Raw genomic sequence first — 17,346 nt, forward strand, 5'->3', positions numbered from 1 at the left:
CAAAATAGTCAGTGGTATACCCAGTATTTCCTTTTGCGTTTGATGCACAAGTTAGATTTTTTTTCCTCAAAAAGCTGGCATGTTCATACCATATCTTACACATGTTGCTGCCCTTTCGATGGCGTGCATGTGCCTGACAATTATTATTATTATTTTGGGACATTTAGGCCAATTAAAGCAGACTCACACACACATCAGGACCTCTTATTTGATAGCTTAAGCTCCCAACCAACAGATCAAAACGAGCTGTGTGCTTCGTCATTTTTTGAAGTGTGGTGCATCATATCAAGGCAACTGTAAAAATTATGTTTAAATATTTCTTAGTCTATATCTATTTGTTGTTGTTGACATTATTGATATTTTTATATGGTTGCTTGAATGACTAATTATTGATCACTTATAAAGTTGATATTATTGATATGCAGAAATGTAATATTTGATGGTATAACCTCGTAAATCTTTTCTTTATTTTTTATTATAACTTTTCTTTTGGAATAATAAATCTTTAAATCAATTTACTTTTTTTTTTTAAATATTTAGTTGACTGAAAATCAAAATGTTTCAGCTCAAAATTGAGCCTTTTGATTTTGAGTCAACTCAAAACTGAATGTGTTTGATCCACAATTCAATTTTAAGCCAACTTCTTAGTGATAAATTTATTTTGCATCTATGTTGGATCGACTCTAAACCTGATAATTTACAGCTGGCACTTGGCATATGGACTTACATGTTTACTTCTTCATGCTTTCTAAGTTTTTTATTTTCCCTTGCGATTATTACTTTACTATTCTTGATCTCCTTACATAAAATTTAATATGGCTATGGACACTGCATGATTACTAAACATTAACTGTGATGCTCAATGAGGCTTTTCAAATTTATTAAGGCCTCAATATAGAGTTTTTTCTTAAGAGCCCTAAAAGGGTGTTTATAGATGAGACTCCTGCTAATGTGATGTTTGCAAAGGGGTTGATGCATACAATCTGACTAAGAGTTTATAGAAGTTCTTACAAAGTTCAAATCTTGTCATCTATTTCAGACTAGAGCAACGTATCATGTGCTTATAGGCCTATTTCTTAGCTCACAAACCCATAAAACTACAAAAGAAAAAAACGGGCATGTATGCCATTTATAGTAGAATTCTCTGATTGAGAACAAAAAGCATGAGCTCTGGTTGAGTAGTAGAAAGGACACGATGGTGGAAACTTCTCTTGTTGTATTGTGACATTTTACCAAAGGGCTAATGTTCAAGCACCCTTTGTGGTATTCATCCATCTTAAGGAACTATATGCTAGGAGTCGGTACCCGATAACCATAGCAATCATTACACCAACCTCCTTAACACCGTTGTCGAGGTGATTTACATTTAAATATGGTGGTACATGGCCATACTGCACTTTCAGTAGAAGCCTGTATGTATGGTAGTTGAATGACATGTAGCGGATCCATGATATGAAAACTGGAACTTTCTGCACATAAAAAACTTTTAAGTCATCATTATATCCCCAGCACATAAATTCACCAAATTGAATGATACTAGAAAAGTAATTCAAGGTAAGTTCATTGAAAACGGATGATATTTCCAAGTTAATGAATCTTTAGAGAAAATACTTATCAGTTACGTTCTATGCTGTATGATAATACTGAACGCCGTATATGGTTTTGTTTCCTTGTATTTAAATGAGCATATAGTTATGTAAGAAAATGTAATATATCAATTATCAAATCAGTGTCTTTGACCTTATATTATTCCAACAATTTTCTGTTTTCTCTATGCCATTATGTTTGAGACTTGAGAGGCAGGTTATCCTTAACTACTGCCAGCATGTTGAAAACTTGTTCAGAGGTGCTTTTGGAAGATTGTGTCAGGCTGTCAGCCACTCCATCGAATCATTGATCTTTATTTACATTTAGTTATCAAGTAAATTCTTATGGTTAGTCATTGAGTCCCATGGTACTTTTTCGTTGATTTGGCAAACAATGGGCAGGATAGTCAAGAATAAAGCCAAAAAATGTGATTATGAGAAAATAATGAATGCAATACTATGATAAAAAGACTGATATAATATAGATGCTAATGATAGGTCGCCAGTAATGTGGTTTTTTATAAGAAAGTCATAGATGGGGATTAAATCATGTCGAATCATTATGAGTTTAGAAAAGTGTCGAAAATTAGTTGAGGGTATTTTTGGAAGTATGCAAAAGATACTTATTAGTAAAACTAAATAAGGGGTTGTTTGTTTGGCTGCATTTTGAGTTTGAGTAAAGTAAATGTAGGAATTTTAAAATACGGACATTGGGATGGCTTAGTTTAAAATATAATGTATTTTGGGAGTGCGTTTGGAAATCACCTCTAGTTCAGCTTAAGTGTATTTGAGCAAATTCCAAATACATAGTTTGGATTAAGGTGATGTCAACTAGCCACTGCTACTCATTGTAGCTTGCAGCCAGCCCCATGTTGCTGCAGTCACCAGCATCTCACGAAGCTACTAGCCGTTGGATGTTGTCGGCCATTGCCAGCCAACCACCACTGCTGCTATAGCCATTGTTGGCCACCCAGGTTGCTTGTTGACGCCATCCTTAGCTGCCACCATCAGTTCCATCACAACTTGTTGTTGTCCATAGTTGCTGCCAGCCCGTTGCCACAGATCATTGCTACACGCCATTGCTCTAGCTAGAGGCTACCTCTGATCAACTATTGTTTCAAATGTACTAGTATTTTATTTTGCACTCTCTTCAAATCAAACAAAAAAAAAAAAAAAATCTTGCATCTATTGTATACTCAACCAAAAAACTCAATTGCTTCCAATGTAAGTACTTTTACTTTACATTGCATTTCTTCTGCTCTTCATTTTTTTTTTCTTCAAATCAAACAACCTCTAATTCTATTTCCGCACATGAATAAATGACAAGGAGAAAACATACCTTTCTAGACAATTGTGCCACTGTTGATCGGTTTTAATCAATGGTTAAGGTTTTCTTGTAAATTGATCTGCTTTTGAATGCTTTCTTAGCCCTTCATTCTTAATTCGTTTTCATTTTTGCCTACTAAAATTTCACTTGAATTTCAAAGTAACAGTGGCATTCCACTATTCAAGTACAAAGCACTTGAAATGATGGATGAGCTGAGAAGGTTCTTGAGTTCTTGTTAGTAATCAAAGTGCAAAGTAGCTTGCGCAAGATTTTGCTATGATTTATCAGTCTTTAAGGAATGTGGCATGCTAATTTACTAGCCTACAATGCTTTATCGGTTACCTTTACGAAGAAACCTCCAGCAAGCATGAAAGTCATGACAGTTACTGAAGCTACAGTAGTTGCCTTCTTTATATCCATAAGGGTAGCTCCAATTGCAAGTCCAAGTCCCTGTTCATTTTGATTGTAGTTGAATTTTAGCAAAATGAATAGCGGACTAGAATGTTGTTTGTAGAGTTAGCCTTATATGCCATGCTGCGAGTCATACCTGCGCGGCAACAATACTGAGAAAAAGAGTAAGCATGCTTAGAAAGAAAGGTTCTGGGCTCTGTCTTAATCCTGCCATAAAGTAGACGATCAGAAGAAATATGATTGGCAAGAAAAGGTCTAATGGGAGGTCGCTCGTCGTCCTGGCCATGAAGTATGCACTTAGTCTGTACATGTCAACTGCTCGTTCCTTGTTTAACATAGCTCTTTCTTGAGGAAATGTGAAGATTGCTGTGAATACTGGAAGAAATCCCCAGAAAACAGCAATGAAGAAGAGTAACCCCGCCTGCAATATTGAATTTCACTCAGCTAATAACAGTACAGTACTTGTAAGCTTTAGTTAAAATTCTTGCTTTGCTTGGAAAGTTTTAAATTTATATAGAAAAAGCAGTTTTAGATTAATGCCAGATTTTTTTACTTCTGCTTTATTGCTTACATTATGTTATTCATGAAGATTTATATTCTGTGCATAATTTAGTTATTTGCCTCATCGATTATTTCAGTTATCCTGAATTTACGTTATCCTATGATCCTGTTTTGGTTGTTTTGGGCTTTTCTTTGTTGCACGGAGGGAGGGAGGGAGGGAGGAATAGATTATTTCTATATTGTGCTTGAATTAATGCTAGGAGTGTAAATTGCAACTTATTATTCACATGACCATTGGCCCATCTTGCCTTCTCTATAGATTTTATTTGGATATGTAGGCCTTTATTTGGCTCCAGCCTCCCCTCTAAGAATGATGAAGTGTAATATTAGCATATTAGAGGTGAGGATGTGGAAGGAATTTCACTGAAGATTTGAAATGCTCACCCCGAATAATTAGAAGAATCAGGCTTACAATGATTATGATTATCACTGCATCATAAAACAAATCCATGAGAAACCAACCTTATTGGTTTTCGTTGGAAAATTCCTTGTTTGGCACGATTTTGAATGGAAACAAATCACTCACCAAACTATTAAATCCAACTATCCTCTAAATTTAAACTATAGCATTTTCTCAGTCCACCCACTAAAAGTTAATTACGAGTGCTAGTAAGTTTATTTGAGCTGAAGACTTTGAACTGGCTACCTTTGCTACCGTTGTACTACCTGCAAGATCTCTAATCAACACATTGTTTAAAGGAAATATGGTTTAATCTAAAATGCTGCTTCGCATCCAGCTGTAAATAATCTAATTATTTTATCTTCAGCCTAGATATGTTCATGAAAAACTGTTTTTAAACTTTTTTCATGAATATTAAAAAAATTCCCAATAAACCCGGATGAAGTTTTTTATACATCCAATTATATTTATTTAATTATTATCTTAATAAAGATAAAAAAATTTATAAAATTTAGAGTATAATACCGATCTGATTATATGTATAGTTGTGATTATAGTTGCATGTTAAAAATTTTAAACCACAATTGACTAATTGATAGAGTCTTTATTATTAATTTTGTTATTGTGTTCAATATTAAGAAATAAATAATATGTATTTGAAGAACATAACTATTTTAATAATTTAAAATTTAACATAAATTAAAGTTTGAAACTATGAAATTGGTAAAAGAGGAATTCTTGAAATTGTCCGAAACCGTATTAAAACCTTGGTTTAAGACCTCTTTATCAAAGAAACTTTCAGCAGTTAGCAAATGCAAAATCTCTTCAACATGAACAATGGAGTTCATGAGATCTTTACAAGCACAGAGTTCAAATCATGATGCTAGGAAACATTTTGTAGTGAAGCAATATTAAGAAAAATGAGGCCACATGAGTTTTAAAATTGGCAAAATATGGTAATAAAAACAGAATTCTATGTGAAAGTGAGATGATCTGAAGCCACCTTGCTTGCAGGCCTTTATTTTTTTACCTTTCTTGTAACATCTTGTATATACTTTGCCATAATTTCACTTGACATGAAGTTTAGGGTTCAAGGATTAGTACCTGATCTTGCAGTCCTTTTACTGTGTTGCCATCTGACTGCCACCAGAGTAACCCTAGGATGATTGCTGTTGTAATAACCTGAGTAATTCTCATCCAACTCATGTAATCATGTCGCCTTTCCTTGAGTCCTCTCCAAAATAGAATCGAATATTGTTGCCTCCAACTTGCTCCCCATTCTCTATTTGGTGACAACACCTTTGCCTTCAGATCATCAGCAATAGGAATTGGCATCAATAACCTTTTCTTTTCTCTGTCAGCAACTCGAGTTTCATAGGCTTCCACCAGGTACTGTTTCATTGAATTTTTAATCAAAATTATGAATGCTTAAGCTTTTCTTGTCCTATAGTCGCTCAAGCTCTTTATTTTGTCTTTTTTATATAGGATAGTATTAATATCTGACATGTGCATCGTTTACCAATCACTACAAGCCCAACTTATGGACTTTGATGTGAGTGTGTTATCAGGCATAAAATGAAGTGCTGCCTTAATGTTTTTAACAAAGGAATGCTTTGCTGCTGCAGCTGCCAGCGCCCAAAAAATATCTCCATGGTCGTTGGATGGATGGTACAGGGCATGTGCTTTCCACTTATCATCCATCTAATGGCTTGGAGGCTTTGTTTGGGCTCTGTTCTGGTCACTGTAACATTGCTCTTTTAACAATATATTTTTTTCTTCGAAATGTGTGCCCAGTTATAAGATGAGTATTACCTCGTGTACATCTTTTGGTGTCAGCTTATCGCACTTGGTGTCACTTCCCAACTTCTCTGTTTGCACCTTGTCATCTAATTCTGAAGGTACAGAGACATCATTTATGTTACCATTGGCAAGATCTAACAAGAATTCTGCTGGGTTCATTGCAATTAGAGGAGAGCATCCAATGGATTGAAAGTAAACCACAGCTTCAGATGCCTTCCCAAAATATAGCATGCTTCCTTTCCCGAGGAGAATTAATTTGTCAAATTTGTGAAAGAGTCTGCTGGATGGCTGATGTATTGTAGTTATGACTGTCTTTCCAGCCTGCCATAATTCAATGATATAGTTATCTAGGGTGTTACTGAATGGAACCAATGAAACCAAATGATAATGGCCATACAGTTGAATAGTTGATTTTCTTATATTTCTTAGATGGCTTGCTGTTTGCACTTTATTGATTCAGTTGAGGTCAAAATGTATAAAGTTCCAAATTGGAGGTTTATCTTTCCCTCTCTCTTTTTGAATTAATTTTGCTGAAACTTAGTGAGCAGTCCTTCAAAAAATTGTTTCTACAACTATGGTCAAGTTGGCATGTTTGCATTGATACTGCTATTCCATATATTAAGCATTATTCAAATCTGATTTGTGTTTCAATTTTTTATGTGTCGTTGATTATATATGGCGATGATTATACAGTTCTAGGATAAAATAATATGATAAGTAGGCATTTATTAATTATTTTTTTCATTTATGCATTTTTCTTTGTTAATTACTATTAAGATTTCTCTTCATTGATGAAGCTACACTTTATCCTACTTCCTATTATACCTGTGTGCAATAAAAGTGTATAACTAAATTGGATGAAATCCACCTGACTTGTGCTTTTTTGAGTTCCTTGCTAGTTTAAAGGCTCATAAACTACACGCAACTTTCTGTTTTACTTTCTTATCAGGCCTTTCTGAGAGGACTATTTGTCATTTATGTGTTACATCAAATATGAATACCTTTCTCTTTGTACATTTTGCCTCCTAACAGGTTGAGGTCAGTTCGTCAAGTCTGTTAATGGTGATGAATCGATGGTTTAACTTTAGGGGCTATGCAAAAGGGTAAAGCAATTAGCAAGTGCTTACCTAGAATCGACCTGAACAACTAATCGAAGAAGTTAGGCTGTGGCATATATTTTTCTGTTTGCTTGTTTTTTCTTTGGCCAATTAATTCCTTTCTGAGATTTTCTGTCATAATCCAGTTACCATGTTTATGAATTTTGGTGTTCAAGGGAGCTAGTCTGGCTTATTTGAAACAGAAAACAATTACTCTTAGTAAAATATATCAAACTATAGGTCTTACTTACCTCTGCAATATCATGAAGAACCTGGATAATTCTTAAGGCTGTTGTTGAATCTAAACCAGAAGTGGGCTCATCAAGAAATAATAAGGAAGGATTAATAATAATCTCACTCCCTATGCAGACTCTTTTCCTCTCACCTCCTGAAACCCCTCTCACAAAAGATCCTCCAATCATGGTATCTTGGCACCTGCAAAATGTTATTTTTAATCACCCTTCAAATGAAATGGAAAACACATTTTGATGTTTGTAAACTCCTAAACTGAAATTCTTTGCCTTTTTTTAATTACAGATAAGAGTGAAAACCACTTAGTCTTTTAAGATTTGAAATTACCTATCAAGCCCAAGCTCATGGATGACATTTGTAGCCCTTTCTTCCTTCTGCTGCTTACTCATCGAATTCGGAAGCCGCAGGAGAGCTGAATAAGTAAGTGTTTCTCTCACGGTAAGATGTGCAAACAGAACATCGTCCTGTGTCACAAACCCTATCCTGCCAATAGATATCCGTTAGCTGCTCCAAATCTATGAAGTTAATGCTTTTATGCCACCTACATGCATGGATGCTATATTGGTGGATTTATTTTACCTGCGTTTTAGTGATTTGGTGTAACTTTCATCATTGTAAGTAATTAACCCTTCAACTGTGCTTCCATTAATCCTTCCACCAAGTAGGCTGAGGAGGGTCGTCTTCCCACTGCCAGAAGGCCCCATGAGAGCTAGGACCTCCCCTGGGCTTGCTGAACCTGTAATTCCGTTAAGGATATCTTTCTCAGTGCTTCTTGTAACGCCTTTGAGGATTACCTTGTATTTAAGCTCTGAAAACTGCAAAATTAATGAAAGAATGTGGCAGCAAGAATACCTTTTCAGTAGCAGTAAATCAAAGACTACTACTTGAGCTCATGGATTCCCAACCTCACAATTTCTCACTGATCATTAAACTTCTCTGTAACACATCAATTATTAATTTGTTATTTAACTATGTTTGATTTATACCCTACAGTTATAACTTTTTTGTTTTGACAGTTTTTCCAGCTAACCACATATATACTCTTCATCCATATTTGTCTATTTGCTAGAAATTTAACAACTAAATGAGAATACAATGGTACCAATAACTTTTCTCACCTTGAGATAAATCGGCAAGGTGGGTTCCAATATCATCCTTTTCTTCTTCTCTCCAGCCTCTAGGTCTACTGCTGCAAGGTAAGCAGTTTTTCAGTAGAATTCATATTAATTAATCACATTACTAGTTTACTTTGTTATCCTTCTAGTTTATATTTCCTTCAGCACCTGTAATTCCATGTTAAAAATTCGATTTACTCTGAATTATTCTTCAATTTCACTCATCTTATTTCCTTTTCAGCATTTAATTATGGCACAGCTGTCTTCTGTTTCTTTCTACCCATTTAAGTGGTAGATAATGAAAGCGATATTCCAAAAAAAAAAAATTTTTTTTTTTTTTGAGTTTATCTCTATACCATTTTCATCATCACTGGAATGCCTGAGACCAGCAATGGTGTCTTCAAGAGGGACGTTGAAGCCGGTGAAGCCAAAGGAGAAGCCTAAGCTAGCACTGGAAGCTCGGCTGAGTGCTGCACCACTGCTGACATCCTCCAGGTCAAGCTTCAGTTGTGCACTCCTTGATTTCCTTACATGGTGATTACTACTCTTCCTTCCAGGTGAGGTCCCAACCAGCTTCTTTCCGCCGCTAGGCGGTTTTGCAGGAAGACTCAGCCCACTACTAATGTTGATCTCTGGTATTGTTATTGCCTCAGCTGATGCCGTTCGACTGAGCGACATAACCGTCGCCGCCTCTAGCTGTTCTGACTTTGCCCTCACAATTCCAGATGCTGATGAATCCATTTTGCACTGCTGCATTCAGAAGTAACACAACTACTCAGTTTATTTCATCACAAATAGAAGAAATAGTTAAGCCTATCAAGAGAAGGAAACATATTTCTATTCCTGGTAATAAGTGCATAAACTGTTCTGCTTGCCAATTTTGGTTCAATTCTATGTTTCTTTGCTTATTCTTTTCCAAATAAAGCTCCTCACAAAGTATCACTTATGCAGATAAAAATTGAAGAAAAGAAAGCAAGATGAATAAAAATGCAAAATAAAATACTGGCAAGGTAAAGAAAGAAAGATACATAAACCAAAGACTACAAATTAATGACCTTTGCATCTACCCAAAATAGGAATTCTATTACCTTCAAGCTTGGAGATGAAGAGCTAACATAGAATGGGGGACATCAAACAGTTTATCAAAGTGCTCAAAACTCAAAAAGAAAGTTGGGCTTTTGGAAGGTTCAATCAATGCTACAGAGCTGGCTACTCCTTTGCCCTCCTTATAAAGCTGTTCACCTGCCAGGTAAGGTCAAGCTATGTCGTGCATGTGAGGGAACTCAAGCTCAACTTGCATTCATCTCCCTCAACTTCTTGCAAATTGCAAAGTTGAATTTATTTTTCGTTTTTTATTTGTTTCTCTTTATGCCATTTCCCAATAGCCAGGGGTGTTACGGGCAATTTTTTTTTTTTTTAAAAATTACTGATTTGTTTTAATGATTACGAAGGGTTTTGTTTTCCATAACTAGAGAAAGCATTACTATAATGTAAAGTCATAGGCAATGAAAGATATCTGTTTTTGCTGTATAAGTTGTGTTGAGGTGTAGAGTTATCATGGGACTCTGATAGTTGAAAATTGATATCAATTTTTGATGGCTAATAGATAGTAAATGTTGATCATTTGTAAGATTTGGACAACAATTAATGAAAAATGTTGGATGTTGAGGTTGTGATGGGTAGCTAGCTTATAGCTACTCTTTAATAAGAGGGGAGATCGAGCGACTAGAAAGATTGATATTAAATGTTGATGATTGATTATTGATGAGGAACGAGGAGGCTAGGTGACAATGGGTAGTCAATTTGGTTGATTTCTTGGTAGGAGGAAAGACCATTGATTGCAAAGACAAACATCAAACACTGATGATTAATGGATGTTTAGGCATTAATTATTGTTTCGATCTAGCGGGGTGCTTGATAGGGAGCATAAAAAGTAGGATAATGATGGGTGATCAACTTGGTCATTCTTCTAATAGGAGAGGAGATCGAGCAATCGTGAAAGAAGACGTCAAATGTTAGTAGTGATGAAGGGCATTGATATGAGTTGACAATTGATATTAAGTGATAGATAATGGTGGGCGTCAATGTTGGTCAATATTGAGCATTGATGTCATTTGATGGGAGGTAGAACTCTAAAATTCTCAACTAATCCATATTTCTTTGTTAAAAATTCATCATTTAGGGTGAAGAATTTAAGCTTATTTATAGATTTATAAATGGGACAATTTGTATAAAACTCTTGAGCACTCCATCAAATATTACAAAGAAATTCTTCTTGATCATTTTATATATTTTTAGATGTCTTAATGAACTCATAATTGAGTAATCTTAAACTCATCAAATTTATCCGTTCGAGTCACTCTGCCTGTAATCAAGAAAAAATTGGAGAATGTTTGATCCACAAATGACATCCCGAAGTTTTAAATTATAATTTTGAGTTTTTGATTTAAGTACATATTAATTCAATCCAAACATTATTGTTCATTTGCTTCATCTCTTTAAACCACACATCCTAAAATATAAATTTATAGAAAAGTAAAGTTTGTGTGAACTCAAAGGTAATTTCAAAAGTTTCACAATCCCCAAAATTGAGTGTTTTGAAATCATAAAATTTTGCCAAAATTTGTGCTTAGTTAAATGAATTTTTTGGTGGTATATTAGTTGACAAAATTTTAGGATGCAAGAAAATTGTGAGTTCAAGAGAAGTCTAGGTCTCAAAAATTTCGGGTGAATTCAAAAAGGCGATCAATCCCTAGATAATGTGTGCCTTCACTAGCGGTCGTAAATTAAGTAATTCTACACGTCATAATTTCACAATTCTATCAAGTTAAAATATCTTTTGGAATGGAAATTGGTGATATTTTTCTTAAAATCTATAAATATATTTAATATTGGTTCCAAAAATCTACAAGAAGGTTGAAAAATGTTAAAATTGAGTTCAAAATAAATAAATAAAATAAAAAATAAAACTTGTGGTGTCTCACCTTGCTTGAAAAGTCTGAGATTGTTGTGAATGAGTTGGAGAGATAACATCTTGTGAAAGAACTCATTTGAAGGTAGTTTGTAATGGTGATAAAGGCGTGGAGTTAATAGTGACATCTTATAGTTCTAATTTTTTTAATAAATAAATGAAAAAAATAATTTTTAAATAAATAATATTTGATTAATTGGTCACTTTTGATCTTTAATAATAATAATAATAATAGTAATAGGGAGAAATCTATTACAAAAAAGCTAACGTTGACAATGGCTTGATTTGCTGAATAATACTAATAGACATCCTGATTAGACATTGGAAGAAGAAATGTGGCAACAAAGATGCCACCTTCTGATGAGAAAGTTATGCCTTGGATTCGTTTCTTCACATCAACACCAAACCAAGAAAGTAAGAAAGACTTTGGCTTTTTTATCATAAATTCATCACATTGAAGTTTAAAAGCATTGATTAGATTCCAACACAATGGACAATAATCATAAGTAGTTTATGTTGAAAATGAGCAAAAATAGCACTGCTTCTACAATCATAAAGGTAGTAGAATGCTACCTCTTTGTTGGATCCAAAAATATTTTTAGGGGACATCATGTTTTGAGAGAGATCAATTCGGGTTTGAGAGTTGGGTTTAGGTCGAACTTTGAAATGAATTTAGTTAGCCCAAACCCGTTAATTTCAACCCAAATGAGCTCAAATCAAACACTTGAAGCGTAATTATAAACATTGAGATATTGATTGGAGGACCAAATTATCTTGAAATCTCGTATGCTTATTGTCAAATCAACAGTTTAGATGAGAAGAATCACACAAACCCAAAATCAAGTCCGACATTATGAAGGGGTTTAAATGCTAAAAAAAAACTCTATGATCAACATAACTAATATGAGCCATCTGATAGTGTTCAAGCTTTTAACTATATTTATAGGGTATACTACTATAAAAATTTATAAATATGCCCCCATTCTCAACATGAAGTGAGTTGTGACCTTGCTTGAGATTTAAGAAAGCTTAAAGACTTGTAGAGTTTTGAAGCTTCAACTGTACCCCAACACTGGACCATCATTTGATAGTCGCCATCGAACCATCGTCTGACTACAACCATCAAACAACCTCTCAATCATCGCAAACAGTTCACTGCTTGACCACTATGGTTTGACCATGGTCCTCTGCCCATCATTGTCAAACTATGTTCCTCTGACCATAGTGGCAAAATTAGTCTTTTGATCATCATACCCCAACTATAATCCTCTGAATATTGCCAACCACAATTACCTGATTACAATTAGTTGATCATTATTCTTCAACTATGATCATCTGACTACCATCACCTAATTACAATCCTCTAATCACATTACCTGACAGTGGTTCTTCAACCAACTTTGCTCGACTATGATCCTATGACCACCATTGCTTAACTTTAATTCTTCGACCATCATAGCTTGACTAGATGCCTCAATTAACATTGCATGACTATTTTCTTCAACGACCATCGCTTGTCTATGACCTTTATATAAAGAGTGCTTGTATAGTAATTGAACATTCCTATAGTGACTTGATAAAGATCTAGTAAGACTGGCATGTTCATTTAGCATTTAGTGAATTTCTACAAAATATTAGAGCTATTTTATGAGCAATTTGTTGCCAAAGACTTGGTTATTTGAATTGGAAAAGAAAAGTATTTGAGTGGAAAAGTTCTTTGGGAGTGTTGTGGCACTGTCATATTGGCACTACGACGCTCATTTCTATTTTGAGTAGAAGAAATTCATTAAGGATGTTGCGACATTACCATTATGGCATAGTGATGCTCGCCTCTATGTTTTTAGGAATTGATAAGCGGAAAGAGTCTCTTGGGAGTGTTGCTGCTCTGTCGTATTAGGCATTTCAGTGCTAGTTTTCTATTTTTCAGAACAGTAGTCATCCGTTGGGGGCACTGTTGTGCTAAAAGTATTGATGCCGCAACGCCAAGAAATATATTTTCCTATAAATATCCAAATCCACCATTGCATGCCAAAAATTTCCATTTCCAAATTGAGAGGCAATGGCTAGAGAGAGAGGAAAAGAGAAGTTTAGAGAGAGAAAGTTAGTTTTACAAGTCTTTGGGCCATTTTTGTTCGATAAAGTTATTCAACTTGAGATAGATTACTTTACCCAGCCTTGATTTTTAATATTTTGTGGTTTGTGGAAGTTTTTTATTTAATTTGGAAAAATTTCACAAAAACCGTGATATCTCAATATCGCAGCAAATTTAACTTCGCAACTTTTGCTATATGGACACCCTAATTATTCTGCACAAATATGCATATTTATTTTAAATTTTAAAAAAATGTGATAAAAAATTGCATGAAATTGCTCAAGTCACAACCTATTTACATAATGAATCTTGAATAATTAATCATAATGTTGAGCTATATCTTTTACATGTAGATTTTTTTTTAAATAATTCCCCACATTTGCATAAAAATTTATTTTTACTTTTTATCAAAAATTTTGAAAATGTATTTTTTAGATAATAAATTATAAATTATAAGATATATGACTAAAATTCTGAATCCATAATTTTAATAAAAGTTACCTTCTCTTTTAACCAAGCTTTTAAAAACTAGACCGATCGATTCAACTGTGAACCGATCATAAGGCTGGTTTGATATATTATTAAAACCAGTTTCAAATTCAGCCTGACTAAATCAATCAAAACTGCCCGTTCAAACAGTTCATATTCCTTTGAACTAGGTAGTTTAGTTAATTATTTAAATAAATTAATTTAATCTATTTATAAGAAATATTAACTTAATTTTAATTTTTTAAATTTTCTTAAAATTTTTATTTATTTATAAATGAAAATTTCACTCAAGCATTTTATATGGATCCATCAATATGAGTTCTTACCTCACACAAACTCAATAACTTAATATAAACATTATCAAGTGAAAGTTCCCATGTGATGTAAAACTATATAAATTAAAATTCTTATGTCCTTAGTTTACAACATATACTATATATTTTAAAATAGTTTTTTTAATAATTTTTTATGATATAAATAGCATTTATTTTTAATTAATAATGATAATTTAATTATATATTTCATTTATTATTAATGCACTATAAAATAAATAAATAATCTTTGGCAAATTAAATGATAGTTACAATATATATAAAATGTCCTAAAAAAGTATTTGAAAAAAAACCCCTAAAAGTCTGATATTTTCCCAACAGTGGGACCTTCTTAATTAGAAATCTGTGACAAGGATGACCACCAATCAATAACATTACTACACGAATCTCAAAGATAATTCTAAGGCAAAAGTTTCCTGATGCCTAACTTTACGCTGCAGCTTGCTACAGCGATGAAACGGGGTCGGTCGGATGGCCGGTGCCGCCCTCATTAAGTAGGGCGGACAGTGGGTCCCACCATGATAACGGAATGCAGATTTTGCAGATCGGGTTGGCGACGGTCCTATCCGTGGTCCGACTACCTTCTGTACTGCCACGTGTACGGTCGATTCGTGACGTTACATAGAGCAGGTGCGGACGAAAATGCCACGCCTGTCCTTTTGGTGGACTAACGTGTCCGACACACATAGGCGCATCGTATATTTGTTTTTGGGCCCGAATATTCGGTTTTTAAGAATTTTTTTTTATAGAGAAATAAGATGAAGATATTTTAATGAAAATTGGACCATTGACATGGAGAAATTATTCTGTGCGAAGACAGGATACAGAACGTCATTCGAAGATTAACTAGAATGTATCATGGCAGCAGCACCGAGCGGTGGTACCGAGCGGAACGGAGCAATACTGAGCGCAGTACCGAGCGAAGGGGTGATGTGGCGCATTCTGGCATGTATTCGGACGACGTTCGGCATCACACAGAATAATTAATCCTTAATATTACACAATGGAGAAAAAAATATTATGTAGCCAACCCCACATAGTTGGATAAAGGCTTGTTGTTGTTATAGAAATAAGATAAAAATTTTCCTTTTTTTGTCAATACAATTTCTTTTAAAAATTAGATAATTCTAATAAAATTACAAAATGGGCCGACTAACAATCTAAGTTACCAACCCTTATTTTGATGGGAACTTTCCCAATTAGTCCCCATTAGATTCAAAGTTTCATGAGTGCCCCCAAATTGCATAAAATTTAATCATTATTTAGAGGTTATTTGATTTGAAATCAAATGGTCATAACATATACTACATGCAAGAGTTTTGATAATATTGATGTAAATTTTGATTTATTTGTAATTCACTTAATTTGAGGGATTTTTAAATACACTATAAATTCATCATCACCATCTGCCACCACCGCCTTCACTACTGTTGCAGCCACCGCTCTCCGCCAGCTGCTGCTGTCGATCACCACCACCATTTTTAAACTTTACAATGCAATTATTTTACTTCATGCCAAACAGAAAAGAAAAATAATCACTTGCATTAATTTTATGCTCTTTCAAACAATTTCTAAGCATTTCAAATACAATATATTTCTTTTTTCAACAAACTAAATAACCCCTTAATAAATAACTATGGCTTTTAGTTCCAATTTAGTAAGTTCTCAAAATCATCAATGTGTCATTACATACATATTATGGTGTTAAATATGAAAATAATTTAAAATATTACTCTGCTTAAATTCATGAACAAAATCCATTCACAATATTGAGATCCAATTAGCAAGCAAGAATATTTTGAAGTCTTCTCTTGTTCTTATGTGATTCACTTTAGATACATAGAGCATAGACATATCATGACACATTTTCATGATAAACGTTCAAACAAAGATGATTCATACTGATACATACAACTTAGGCATTCAACACAAAATTATTTCAAATTCTTATATCAAATTTACAGTAACATAGAGAGAGAGGGGTACAAGTGTTATAAGAGACACTAAAATTTTTACGTGAAAATCCTTAAATGGGGAAAAGCCATGGGACCTTACTCAGTTGAAATGAATCCAATAGTGTTTATTGTTTATTAAAAATAATGCGGCGGTAGATAAAGAACTTAGTATCTTAGCTTTGAATAAAAATCCATCACATATGCAGATAAAGAGAGATGCAAGAGTCATAAGAGACACCAAGAAATATAATAATTTTCTAACTCAAATTGAACAATCAATGCGTCAAGGGCTCGAGCCTCTTCAATTCCCAAATACTGCATTAGATTGTTGCTTGTTTGGTCGGCGATATCTGTGATGATATTAGGTTTCATTATTATATATTTTATACTAATAATTTATTAAAAAAATTACAATCATGCTCTTTTGTGTTCTATTTTTTATAATTATATCATTTATGTTGTTAATGCCCGTGTTTCATGGATAGGATGCGCACAATTATGCATGAGAACTTCAATAAGAATGCCTTGCAATCATTTTGCATAAATGAAAGCATTTTTATGGATAAATTTTTGATTAAATTTTAATTAAAACTAGTGCTCGAGTCATTACAAGAATAATTAATCATAATTTATATTACACATGTTAAAAATAAATCCAACAAAATATTAGCATTCATTCTTACAAAAAAAAATTGATAAGAAAATCTAAAGCTAATTCTTACTTACTTTTTTTTTTTGAACTGTTTCAGCTGGCCTTGTGCCTTTTTGGCCATTTTTGCTCATAAATTTTTTGAGATCGCTCTTTGCAACCTTAAGTTTTTCTTATTTTAGTCATTTCTATGTTTTTCTTTTTTCCTACCTTGTTTAAAGTCATTTTCGTACTACTTCTTTTTAGTTGAATGAAAGTGGAAATAATTTTTCCCCCCAAAAAACTGAAAGCAAGGGAGTCTTTTTTTTA

General features: G+C 33.7%; 1 protein-coding gene across 6 annotated transcripts; it reads right to left on the reverse strand.

The window, feature by feature from the left end:
• Nucleotides 1-900: 900 nt before the first annotated feature.
• Nucleotides 901-9,976, reverse strand: LOC110108201 (ABC transporter G family member 22). 6 transcript variants are annotated; one of them, XM_020838743.2, is made up of 11 exons: nt 9,638-9,976; nt 8,906-9,296; nt 8,553-8,623; nt 8,014-8,249; nt 7,762-7,917; nt 7,434-7,617; nt 6,098-6,406; nt 5,390-5,677; nt 3,461-3,745; nt 3,256-3,363; nt 901-1,469 (listed from the first exon to the last, which is right to left on the reverse strand). In XM_020838743.2, the coding sequence occupies exons 2-11, from the start codon at nt 9,288-9,290 to the stop codon at nt 1,248-1,250; spliced, it is 2,244 nt and encodes a 747-aa protein (XP_020694402.1). In that variant the 5' UTR covers nt 9,291-9,296; nt 9,638-9,976; the 3' UTR covers nt 901-1,247. The 6 variants fall into 6 exon arrangements, with proteins under 6 accessions (XP_020694402.1, XP_020694401.1, XP_028556536.1 ...); XM_020838742.2 differs by having other exon boundaries at nt 8,906-9,299; XM_028700703.1 differs by lacking the exons at nt 8,906-9,296; nt 9,638-9,976 and adding an exon at nt 8,287-8,370 and having other exon boundaries at nt 8,014-8,170; nt 8,553-8,610.
• Between the last annotated feature and the right edge of the window lie 7,370 nt (nt 9,977-17,346).

The sequence above is a fragment of the Dendrobium catenatum genome, unplaced genomic scaffold (genome assembly GCF_001605985.2).
Source record: "Dendrobium catenatum unplaced genomic scaffold, ASM160598v2 fragScaff_scaffold_1574, whole genome shotgun sequence".
Lineage (NCBI taxonomy): Eukaryota > Viridiplantae > Streptophyta > Magnoliopsida > Asparagales > Orchidaceae > Dendrobium > Dendrobium catenatum.